This window comes from Alligator mississippiensis, chromosome 3, assembly GCF_030867095.1.
Source record: "Alligator mississippiensis isolate rAllMis1 chromosome 3, rAllMis1, whole genome shotgun sequence".
Classification (NCBI taxonomy): Eukaryota; Metazoa; Chordata; order Crocodylia; family Alligatoridae; genus Alligator; species Alligator mississippiensis.
In genome coordinates, this window is record NC_081826.1 from 275,931,124 (window position 1) to 275,943,644 (window position 12,521).

The 12,521-nt window shown below is 41.9% G+C and overlaps 1 protein-coding gene across 1 annotated transcript; it reads right to left on the reverse strand.

Moving 5' to 3' along the window:
* Positions 1–997: 997 nt before the first annotated feature.
* Positions 998–12,244, reverse strand: PTGER4 (prostaglandin E receptor 4). Its single transcript, XM_006277872.4, has 2 exons — positions 11,355–12,244; positions 998–3,332 (listed from the first exon to the last, which is right to left on the reverse strand). The coding sequence occupies exons 1-2, from the start codon at positions 12,228–12,230 to the stop codon at positions 2,748–2,750; spliced, it is 1,461 nt and encodes a 486-aa protein (XP_006277934.3). The 5' UTR covers positions 12,231–12,244; the 3' UTR covers positions 998–2,747.
* Between the last annotated feature and the right edge of the window lie 277 nt (positions 12,245–12,521).

The window sequence follows — 12,521 nt, forward strand, 5'->3', positions numbered from 1 at the left end:
GAACAGCCTTCTCCTTTCTTTCTGCTGCTGTTATATCTTCCCTACCTCATCCAGGTCTTTTTACCCACATGACGCACAGCTTTTCAGACCTCCTCAGATGATATACTTGAAGACCCCCTTTGAATTAGTCACCCTGAAGCAGTGCAAGTTGTTTTCAATCCTATAAATTACTCCTTAAAGCTCCTTACTTTCATGTGCTTAGGGAGAGCAGGGTCTGTGACAGTAAGGAGATGGGGAAGGAGCTGCTGCAGGAAAAAGCTGGGGGGGGAGCAGAGATCAAAGGGCCTATCTGACCTTCCCCTCCCCCACCCCCGATGTATTTTCCCTGCTGTGGCAGTGGGAGGACAACAAATTCAAGGCAAATTTCTAATAATTAGATTCAATACTTATAACCAATGCATCTGTTTTCCATATACAGAATCTAATTATTGGAGGGGTTGTCTTATAATCAGGTTCATCTTCTACTTGAGAAATACAGTATTCTGTCATTGTCACAGTAAAGTAGCAGGGTGTTTGTGGAGGCCTTAGATGTATAGGGTTCAGTCGGATCTTCATTAGGTAGGGCTTTTGGTAAGTGTCTTCTGGTCCTCTTATGTGAAGTAATGTTATGTACTCTTAGCCTGCTTCTTCAACCTGTTACTTTGACAGGTGTATGCATGGACATAGTTCTCAATTCCAGCATCTCTTCATGCAAATCAACTCTGTTGTCCCAGTATTAGCGGAAAGCAAGCACAGCCAAAGCCATATTGTGCTAGGTCTGAGTGAATGCTTAAGTGTGTGGGCCTTATGCTGAAGAATTCACTCCGTTCTGCTTCAGCCTCCCCAGCATTGCAGTGAAACTCTACAGGGAGGTGATGGCAGAAGATGCATAGCTAAACCATCTGGAAAGCTTTGGAAACTTAAGGAATGAAATATGTTCTGTGTCTTATTAAAACAAAGGGCTGACACTGAGTTGTTTGGTGTAAAATTACACACACATTTAAAGACTTTCATAGACTTCTGAAAGGAAGCGGAATGTCTCCATTTAATTGCAATCTCCCAACAATTTTTGGTCAGTACAACTGCTTCTAAAACATATCATCAATCTTAGGCTCAGGATTTTAATTACAATAAAGCATTTCACATGAAAACACTTTAAGCAACATAACATGCTTAGTATGTCTTTGACAAAAATATCCTCCAAATACCTGTACAGAATTAATGTTTGATACAACAAAGCTTCTGGAACAAGATCTAACTTTTAAAAAATAAATACACACGAATTTCTTTTCAGCTCTGGCTAATGGTTAATTTTAGTAACGTGTTTGTCCCTTAAATTTTAGGGGTAAATAATGCTCAGGGGGCATCTGACTATGGGGCAGGGGTGGGCAATTATTTTGGGTGGAGGGTTGCTTACTGAGTTTCGGCAAGCAATCGAGGGCCACGTGACGGGCAGTCAGGGCAAGATAAATATTAATTTTCTAAATTGTTTAGGGGCCCTGCGGGTTGGATAGAATGGCCTGGCGGGCTGCATCCACCCCACAGGCCACATTTTGCCCACCCCTGCTATAGGGCATGGGTATGTATGACCTTTATTTTTTGTAAGGAAGATTCTCTTTCATTTGTTTTGTGTGTCTGACAGAAGATCAGATTATAGTTGTAAGCTTCTATTTACTCATTTGAAGTAAAATGATAAAATGTTACACGACAATACCTGTTGTATATCAGTGATGTTTTAACTAAAATGGTTATTAAGAAAATTAACCAGGATTTGAAAGTCATAGGCCCTGATCCCAAAAAACACAAATGCAAGTGCTTATTTTTTACTCCTATGAGAAGTCCCATTGACTTTTACTGGACTACTCAAGTGAGTAATATTAAGTACGTGTGTAAAAGTGCACAGGAATTGGGCCTTAGCACTTAGATTGGAACAACTGTGTTCTACAGATAAACTTTCACAGCACATAAATAAAATCTGGCTTTTCAGTATGTACATACATAGGAAAAGAATATTTTAAACTAAAAAGTGTGCTCTCTTTTCTCCCCTAATAGCACAAATGTTTCCATTTTTAACTCAAAGTTTTTATTTTCTCCCATCTGGAAAAGTTGTTCTCCAACAGCCTGTGAATTTGTATATAAAACAAACCTAATGCAAAGCCTTTTCATTAGCAGGCAATATTGGGAGGAAAAGAAGTCTAGCAACTTTATATATACCTTGTATTAATAATAAACCTTCTCACAGAGAAGAATAGACTTTTAAATATTCTCGATCATGATATATACAGCAATAAAAATTCACATTTTCACACTTTAGTGAGACGCTTTAAAATCCTCAGCAAGGCAGCTGTCATAGTTTCTCTTCCCAGTTCCCAGTAATTGCCCCATCTTTAGTTCTAGTACCAGAACTGTAAACCCTTAAAGAGTTGAGTGGAAGAGAAAATACATTTCCAACAGATTTGGATTAAAACAGCGATGGTTCTTTCTAGCTCTAGAGTCCCAGCAGCAATCCTGTGTCAGAGCAAGGCAAGACAAGGCAATTTATATTTCCAAACCCATTATGTTTTATAATACCACGGTCCGATTGCAACAACTGTTCCTATGTGTAATCCTCAGTAGTCTGGAAGAATTGTACCCATCACATGGCAAGAGAAAAATAGCCCTTCAGAGCATAGCTGAACCCCTCATGCCTTCAGTAGGTAGCATGCCTATGTATTGCACCAGTTTTTTCCAAAGTACCTGGAAGGATCTTTCTCCATTTCCATTCATTACTATATACACTTCTCTGATAAGTTCAACGTTTCAGTGGGGAACGTGACCTGGAGAGAGCTGCCCTTGGATGCAGCGCTGGCCCCTGCACCAGACTTGACTAAAAAGACACTCTCGGAGTCCTGCCCCTGAGAAGAATCTGAGGTCTCTGAGCTACGCAATGTCCTCACTGATGTAGTGTCACGCTGAGCCAGACTAGTGTTTGCCCCTGGCAGCAGCACACGTCCTGCAACATTGCTTTCATTTAGCTCTGGAGGATAGAGTAGCGTCTGTGAGGTGCTACTGATCTCTCTCAGCTCTCGGGAGATGAAGGAGGGTGAGTGGGTGGACACGGCAGAGGAAGCTCTGCGGCCATCTACGCAGTTGAAATTGCTCCCAGAGTGCTGCCTCCGAGCCCCTCCAATACGACAGAAGAGGCATTTGATCTTCTCTATGGCTTTGCTGAGCACCGTCTTGCGCAGGAGGATGTAGACCCAAGGATCCAGGATGGGGTTCACTGCGGCAATACGGATGGCCTGCAGGTCAGGATTTTGCTTGACATCCTTCACCAGCAGAGGCTGGTACAGCTGGTTCACAAAGATGCGTACCTACCAAGCAGGAGGGGGGAAAAAATAAGTCAGAGTTGATATTTCCAAGCAGAGCTTCATAGCTACATGTTACAGCAAGAGCTGGCAAAGCCCAGCTTCTCATTATCAGCAACAAGTTTATTTTTGAAAAGGGGGGGAAAAAAGACAAAACAAGGAACAAACTCTGTAAATCACTTTGTCTTCTTGCAAGGAGGAAGAAAGAACCTTTCTCCATTTCTCTCATGGTTTTACCTGGACTCCTAAAATAGTCTGATATTCACGAGCCTTTCTGGTTGATTCCTGCAGGGTTTTAAACTTCCAGTCCTGGGTGGTGGCTTTTCTTTCTCTCTAGTTTGTAGGAGTTAGACTTCAACATTTGTTCACCCAAATCTTCCCACTGCCTGCCAGGGATGTGGAAGGAGCCTGAATCAATTGAGGAGACCTGTCCAACCTTTGCAGTTTTCCTCCAGCAAACCTCTAATAATTGTATGTTTAAAAAAAACTAAAGCAAGATGACAAGCTAACAAGCAAACTGGTCTCTAGAAACAAGCCCAGAGCTGTCTGTTCCTTAGTTTAGAAATAAATGTGTTGGCACCTTCTATTGTTGGAGTTTCAAGGTAACATGTTAATATTCTCGTCATTGTGCTTGTTGAAGCTTGTTTAAAAGAAAAAGACCAGCTGCCTCTTAACTACGAGATTTTTTTATATTGATTAGCCTGATGCCAGCACTGGACTAGGCTGCCTGCAACTTCTTCCCACCTGTGTCTGTTTATAGGGCATAAAAACTATTATTGATGTTTGTTTAAATAGTATTTCTAAATTAATTACAAGTGTATTGAGCATTTACTAACCTGGTTGGGATCTCATTTATCCAAGGTATTTAATTGTTCAGGGTCCTTTCCTTTACAACCAGAAAAACACCATCACAGCTCCATCTACTTAGAGCCAAATTCTGTAAACACTGCTGTCAAGTCCAATTACCATTGATGTCTCTCCATGGACTTTAATAAGCACAGCATCTGATAAAGGGTCTGTTACATTACACAGTTCTAAACAGTATCTTTAATTTAGGATCAGGATTTGAAATGGCATAAAATGTATCCCAGGATTAAGAAAGTCACTGGACAGCTTTCCTCATGGAAAACACTACCTGCTTCTGTGAGGTAAGTTTAGACAAATCATTAACCTCTTCTTTATACAATATGCTAAATATCTAGTACCAAGAATTGTTAAAATCTCTTCTTTGCCTTGGCTCCTAAAGTCTTTTGTCTATTGAGGTTTTGCTCAACTGGTAAATGGCTTCAGACAAGTGGGAAGACTAAGGTTTAATCTAACTGAAGCTGAATAAGCAAACCTCTTAAGGCATTTTTACTGAGAGAGAGAGTTTGAGCCAGTCCAAGTCTGGTGAAAAATGTCACAATACTTTTTCAAAAAAAAAAAAAAAAAGAAGAAAAAAAAGAGAGAGATTTCTGCAGTATGGTAATGGGGAATCTGAATCTATTCTTCCTGCATAAGCATTCAGGGCTTTAATCTACTCCCAGGTAACTTTAAACAGAGCATTTTTTTTAAATGAGGCAGGTATCTCAGTTCAATGTTTTTGTCAGTGACAGTTGGGGAGTATGTAACCGGTTCCTTGCTGTCCCAGTCATGCTGCACAAGTCATTCTTCCATGCTCCCTCTGAGCAGTAATGCACCTTCCAGTAGAATAGTTTTTCATGTAATCTGTGTTGGAGAGCATGTCCTTTCACATGCTTAAGACTGGATAATTAATAGCTTAGGGGTATTAGTATCATCAAACTGACTAAAACTTGAAAGAATATCTTTATAAATGGTACTTCAGATCTGTTTGCTAACATGACAACTTACAGTGGTTTCTACATTTACTACAGAAGTAGTGGAAAGTGTTTCGCTACAGCACTAAAAGCACGTAGGGTTCAAACTGTAGTAAGTTTTTTACAATTACTCCATTAAGACAAACTGTACGTTTGCTTACAGTGAAATCTAAATAACCTCAAGTCAATTTTTGGAGGCCCAAAAAAGTAGTCTCAACCTGTGGCTGCCCTCAGTGCAGTTGTAGCTGGTTGCTCAGGCAGAGGTAAAGGTAGCTAGCCGTGATGCCACTTGCATCATTCCTTTGCGTGACCTTAGTGACAGAAACCGCCATGCTAAGGCACACTAGTCCTATGGCTTGCTCGGATCAGCAAGGCCTCTCACTTTTCTGAGATTAGGACCTAAATTAATGTTTTTGTCATTTGAAGGGTCCCCTTATGTTACCGATTGGAACTTTCATCAAACCTGGCACTTACAATCAGACATTTTATGCATTTTAATACTTTAAAATGTATTTGCTCTATAGTAGTACTGCACTGAACTTGTATCAAACCATTAGAAGTGATCCCACTATATAACCTGTCTGTCAATTCTGGTTCTTTGGGTGAATCTGATATCTTTTATTAGACCAACTAAATAGTTGGAGAACAATTTTTAAGCAAGCTTTCGAATTCAAAAATCCTTCATCAGGCTAAGGAAGTTTCAGCAGTTGATGCGTGCTCTTCCTGGATGGACAGCCTACACCCCTGTAATTTTGGTGGAGAAAACTTTTACCACTAGATGGCAAAGTTGTCACACATGTACAGTCTGTTCTCCCTGTTTATAATTGGAGGCAACCTGGACATCTGTTAGCCACTATAGGATTTGCTTTTATAGGCCAAGATACCAGGAAAAAAAGATCTTAGCCAATTTAAAAGTTCTTAAACAATGCCAGGAGCAAACCATGCAGGCAGCAAAGAACTGTTATGTGTAACTCACGCACCTCTGCAAATGAACCTTAGCGCACTGACAAAGGAGGAGTGTCTGAGAAGTGGCAGTCCGGGCTCCAAAAAACAACAGGTTGAAAGGCCAGTGTTTTAAAATAAAAACTGAAATCTCACAAACAAACTTCAAATCACTAGAGTGAATTTAATCTGGGCCTTAGTTTTTAGTGTTTAAAGTTTTCCTCCTCCCAGGAAATTTTCTATACGCTAAAGGATTATCTTCCACTGGAAACACATTCCAAATAGTCTATAAATGTTTAAATATCTTTCTGGACACATACCATTTAATCCTTTCTAAGGGACAGATATCTGCACTGACAGCTAGGAATCTACACGCTAGTTTATTGTAGGCAGAAGCAAAGGTTTATTTCCCAGTTAACCCACCCAACAGTATTAAGTTTAAACATGGCCATGACTATTTCAGATGGGCAAGAATAGTATTACTGATAAATTCAACTGGCTCTGTGATCACCTACAAACTTTTAGAATGTATTTGCCAACCCAGGCAGAAGAAATCCATCCATCTCCAATTTTTAAAGGTTGACTTTTTTTTTTTTTTTTAAATATCCCTGTATTTTTGTATTGAAGGCTTAGCAATGGAACTGGTTAAAAGGTAAAGTTTTATTATTGACTATCAGCCCCTGCAATACATGCACTTCACAAGCATGCGCCTTTGTTGGCCTGGGAGAGTTTATTGTAATGTGAGCATGTATTACATGACTGATTAAAACCCATGACTAGATTTTAAGCATGGACAGTTGCACTGCACCCAATTACCTTACGTTGTATATTCCATTGAGAGTTGTATGGTAGGTATGTTTCAGCCTATTTAATGAAAGCTTTAGACTGGACACAGCTGTTAACACATACCCAGGAAGGCTACACTTTATATTCTCTTACAAAATAACTCAGTATCAAAAGTAATTTATGTGCCAAAGCCTACTTCATGCATCATTTATTAATCACAAGTCTGATTAAAAAGAAATCTGCATGGGGCCACCAGTTCAGTCAGTTCTTATGCAGCTGAAATAACATTTGTTTACAGCATCATTTATAGGGCAATAGCTAAATACTCAGGATGATTAAAGGAGTGATGAAGGAAAACCTGTCTTGCCTCTAAGTGAATGACCAGTCAATGGCAAATGGCTGAAAGTTTTGAGACTTTAAGTTTTCCACTCTGAAGTTCTCATTAAAGCAAGAAGCAAACTGGGACTATCAAACTTGACAGAATGGGTTTGTACTTGTGCCTACAGTAGGAAGGTGGGACTGTAAGGTTGTAAGATCAAGCAAATGCATGATCATCACAGCTTCTGTTGGCTGCTTTTCCTTCTGACTAAATGTAAATATAAATGGCAATTTCTTCCCATCTGAAATATTGAGTATCTTTATAATAGTTATCACACAGAATTATCAAAGGAGTAGCCTTTTACATAGTTTTCACTTGTCCCCATAAAATCTTCCCCTTATTACATATCCATATGCTACATACAGGCAACTATTCTAGTGTAAGCAGGAAATAAATTCTTTAGCTGGATAAGCCAAATAGCTTTTCAGTTCCCTCTCCCCCAGGGACTAAATGTTTGCCAGCGCAAATCACATTATTGCTCAAAAATCTCACCTGCCATCTTGCTTCTGATGGCAGATAGTTTCCAGTTCCTCAGAGAGAAAAAGCCCCAAACAGTCTAAATTTGCAGGGACAATTTTAATTAAAGTGTAAAACCCCTGAAGATGATCAAATGTCACATAAGAGTTTCTTTTCCTTATTTAGAATGCTAGGATAATTGTTAGACATCATAAAATGATGCTGCCAAACTTTTAAAAGGGCATTGGTATTTAATTACCTGAAGCAGTGAAATGTGGTGAAAACTATCAAATATCTGGGAGGGGGGGGGGGGGAGGAGTATAATTATCACAATGTTCTTGCAATCTCTAACATGCCTTTTTTCCAGACCTTTTCACAGATACTACTTTCAGGGTCCTTGCAGTCTTTCTTAAGGTATGGCATCCAGGGAAATGTTACATCTTACTTCCTAGCCTTTCTTTTTAAACCTCCTTGATCAGACTTTTTCGCACACTACCTACAATGACTTCCTTTCGCCAGTAGTGTATAACGAAACACAAAGCGCTTTATTAATCTGTTGTTGAAATGCACAGTAAATTGTCTGGCAGTATCTTGAGGAAACACAAAGTTTCTGTGTAATAGCTAAACTATCCCACAAGTTCAGAGCACATCGGTTTAGATTATTTTCTCTAATGTGCATATCCTATATTGTTATTCAGATTTTACCTGCATTTGTGCTCTTCAATTTCTTTGAGTCCAATCTAGAGTTTAGTGTCATCTTAAATGTCCATTTATCGCTATAGTTGCCTGAATCATTATAAATATCTATCTCTGTACTGAGTTCTGGAGCACTCCATTATTAACTTGTATTATCTTTTTTTTAAAATGAAGATCAGACTTTGCTATGTTTATATAACGACTTTAAAATTAAAAAAAAAAAAAAAAAACTTTTGTAAGGCCAGATAAATACAGTCTTCTGGCTCAACTCTGTCTAGTCTGTGAAAAAACTTACTAAGAAAATGTTAAAAGGGACGCCTTCTTTCAGAAGCTCCATTACTTGTACTTTTAATAAACTAGAGTTTATTCAGCTGATGTCACTAGTAGGAAATAGTGTCATCAGAAAACTTTCTGTCCACAAAGCAGCTTCTGTGTATTCTTTGCACAAATGTCACTATGACTTTTTTATTATTTTTGGTGTCACTCTTATCAGGACAGACTAAATGCTATTTATTACAGAAATTTCCTTTTGTAGTGTGGACTCCCTCATATAATCACCAGGATATCTTTTGGTTCGTGAAGTGTGTAGGCAGGTTGATGAACTTCCAGTTTGTGTGTCCACTGACTGTTTTTATGGGTAGACTGCATATACACTTCTCTGCCTAACTTTTTAATACTATATTTCTTTTCGGAGCTCTCAGGGCTAGTCTACTGGAAGAAACCACCTTTGTACCAGTAGAACTGTGTATACTCTAGCATTTGTACTAATATATCAGTAAATAAATAACTAATATCATGCAGTTTACATTGGTACAAAAACTGTGTTTAGACCAGGCTAATAGCCTGGTCCTCCTTGCCAAAAAGGGCATGTAGTTGTTACCTGAGGTTAAGTAACACTCAGGCAGAAGCATAGCAGTGAAGACAAAGCAGGGCAGCTTTATCCTGAGATAACAGAGGTGTGACCAGGCAGGGCAGTGTGTGATACTAACGTGCCTTGTCTACACTCCTGCCTTGGTACAACTTATGCAAGTTCAAGCAAACAAACAAAAATAACTCCTCCCCTCCCACCCGAAACAAAAACCAAACAGAGCTTTGCTGCAACACTTCCTCAGACCCTTGATATTTTGCCCCCTCAACTTTTGCAATGACCAGCACTCTATATAGTAGGTTTCCCACTAAGCTATTTTGAATGTGTGCCTTTTATCCCAACAAAAAAAACTTGTATCAATTGATAATAACCCAGTTGCCTGTCTAGTTGGACATTCCCTTTTATTTTGGTTATTTCTTTTTTCTGTGAAAGATTCTCTGGCTCCTAATGTAAATAGAAGTTGTTCAGAAGTACTAAACTTCAGGCTTCCTAGTTCACTCTCCTTCTAGACCTGCATGCGCCACAGGTAATATTTCTGAAAAACCTGCCTGCATCTTTAAATATCAATCGTCCACTAAGTTAAGATTTCACTTGCAGAACACATTTTTCCTACCTTTACCTTTATCCCTTCCTGTAACATAGTCTTAATCTTTTGGAGAGTTGTTATTAAAATATCATACCAAGCCAATTAAGCGCCATAAAACCAGTGCAGGAAATCAGCTAACCATGACATTTCTAGTATTGATCATGTTATGCCTGTGTGTACCATGAAACATGAAGCCAAAAGCAAGTGGCTCCAGGGACAGTCAAAATTGCAGGGATTCCAACGGTTGTACTTTAGCAAGTTTTATTTATGTTAGTAATGTAGCAAAACTGGCTTGACCCCTGCAATTACACTATTATACTCTGGCATTTACCAGACTAGTTCTTACTCCTAGTTTGCAATTATATTTCACCCTCATTATGAATTCCCCTGTTGTAATGCATCTATCTTGATACAGGTCCATTCCAGGACAGATCCCTCCTGTAATAAACAGCATTACAATTATCTGTGTGGTAAATGCACTCCCTTTCTACCTGCTACTTCTTAGCTCCCAGGATCCTGTTTAGGGAGGGCGGCAAGTAAGCATAGCCAGTTGTTTGTTTAATGAATCTGAGCCAAAAGATGTAGTATGCCAAGTTTTATTATGCTGCGGGTGGCAAGCACTGACTGAGCCCAGACCTGGTATTTTTGTCTTCCCCTGGAGTTAAGGTGGAGGAGAGGGAAAAAAAGTGTAGTTTCCTAATTAAGAAGTTGGGGTTTCCTCCTATTTAAATCGGAGGTAATAATTGTAATAGCAGCTAGATTGAGCCCCAAGTGATCTGTATTAGGAAGTCATCAAGTGATTTATGATAAAGTTATCCAGTATCAGTATGTAATCTTTACACCACTCAGACCTGGAGTCTACCACCTTTAAGAGTAGTATGCTACTGAAATCAGGGGTCCTCCCAGGCTGAAGTACGGCTCCAGGAAAGCAAAGGTAGTAGAATTTATCCCTAAGATGGTAAACTCTTCAGGACACGGAGCCTGTTTTTGTACTTTGACATGAAGCACCCCAGCATGTGCTCCGTGCGATATAAATAAAATATCTCCTTCTCTTTTACGTAGTAGGAAACTCCGTGCCCTTGTGCAACTCTACAAAGAGTGTATAAATGTAGTAACTAATCTTGAAGTTCAGGCCTATACAAGTTAATTTTAAAAAGCAGATCTCAAGGTACCAGGATTTTGCTGGGAACATTTCAGTGAAGTACAGAAGATACCAGGTTTTCTGGTCATTGTGTCTTTTACAGCAAAACTTCTGAGTGCCCAGAGGCCAGTAGAAGCCCCCCTCCCCTCCCCTCCCTTTTGAACTAGTTTTAAATCAATGCAGTTTTAGATCCCTCTGTATTTGTGAATGTTTCTGAGTTACCTTATAGCTTTTGAAAACCCACAAAGTAGAAGCGTTGTCCTATAGCCACCGAGGTGGATAGGTTTTGCTTTTTACCTCGGAGGGGGTGGTGGAGTGAATGATGGAAGGAGGAAAAGGTTTTTACAGGGTACTCACCACCAAAGGAATGGAGCAGATGAGCACTACCAGAGAGGTTGCAATGAGCAAAATGACCATCTGGATCTCAGCTCCAGCCATGCGACGAAAACTCCTGTGCCGGCGAACGTCGGACAAGCGGCTGGCCGTGTTGTCTGTCCCCAGGGAGGTGCGGCGCATGAACTGGCGGTGCATTCGAATCAGGGCCACGCACACCAGGATGTTGCAGACCACAGTGACCATGATGAGAAAAGAGCTAAAGCCAGCGTACATGTAGGAGAAGGCGGCGTGGGTGGCCACCTTGGTCCGCCAGTCTATGAAACACCAAGTGCAGGGGTACTGCAGGGTGGATTTGCCCAGCCCCATGCTGGGCAGGGCACAGAACAGCACGTTGGAAACATAGATGGCGAAGAGCGTGAGCCCCGCCAGCTTCTTATCCACATAGTGGTTGTAGAAATAGGCATGGTTGATGGCCAGGTACCTCTCGATGGACATGGCGCAGATGATGCTGAGGCCCGACAGGCCGAAGAAGAGGAGGATGAAGGAGCTGTACTCGCACAGGGCCGCCCCCCCGGGCCACTGGTTCTGCAGGTAGGTGGCGATGGTGACGGGGCTGACGAGGCAGGTGCCCAGCAGGTCGGTGATGGCCAGCCCGCACACCAGCGTGTAGAAGGTGGTCTCCTTCTGCTCCTTGCGGGACTTGCGCAGCACCACGATGGCGATGAGGTTGCCCACCACGCCAAAGATGAACATGACGGTGGGGATGGTGGGAGGCTTCCCGCCCTCGGGGCTGCCGCCCGTGCCGTTGCCCGAGCAGTTGCCCGTCGCGAAGGACATGGCGAGCACCGGCGGGAAACCTGCGGCGAGCCCCGCACTCCTCGCCACGGCCACGGCCATGTGCCGCCGCTCTGCTGCCTCCCGCTCCGCGCCTGCTTCAAGTTGTCAGGCGGCCGGGAGGAGGTGGCGGGCCGCTCCCGGCGCCCCGCCCGCGCGCCCGCCCCATTGGTCCGCGGCGCCGGGGGCCGGGCCGCTCGGGCAGCCCTGCGGGGAGGAGCGGGGTCGGGGGCGCCCTCCCGCCCGGGACGGAGGCGGGTGGAGGCTGCCGCGGGGTGCGGGCAGGGCAGGGGCTGCGGGGCATACAGTCATCTGCAAGCTGAAGGGTATTTGTACCCGAGCTCGCGTCGCTGA

Bases quoted from the DNA above. Each gene is read 5' to 3' on its own strand.
- PTGER4 (XM_006277872.4), bottom strand. From the start codon at position 12,230: ATGGCCGTGGCCGTGGCGAGGAGTGCGGGGCTCGCCGCAGGTTTCCCG. The intron at 3,333-11,354 runs GTGAGTACCCTG...CCTGCTTGGTAG, and splicing joins TCTGCTCCATTCCTTTGGTG to GTACGCATCTTTGTGAACCA.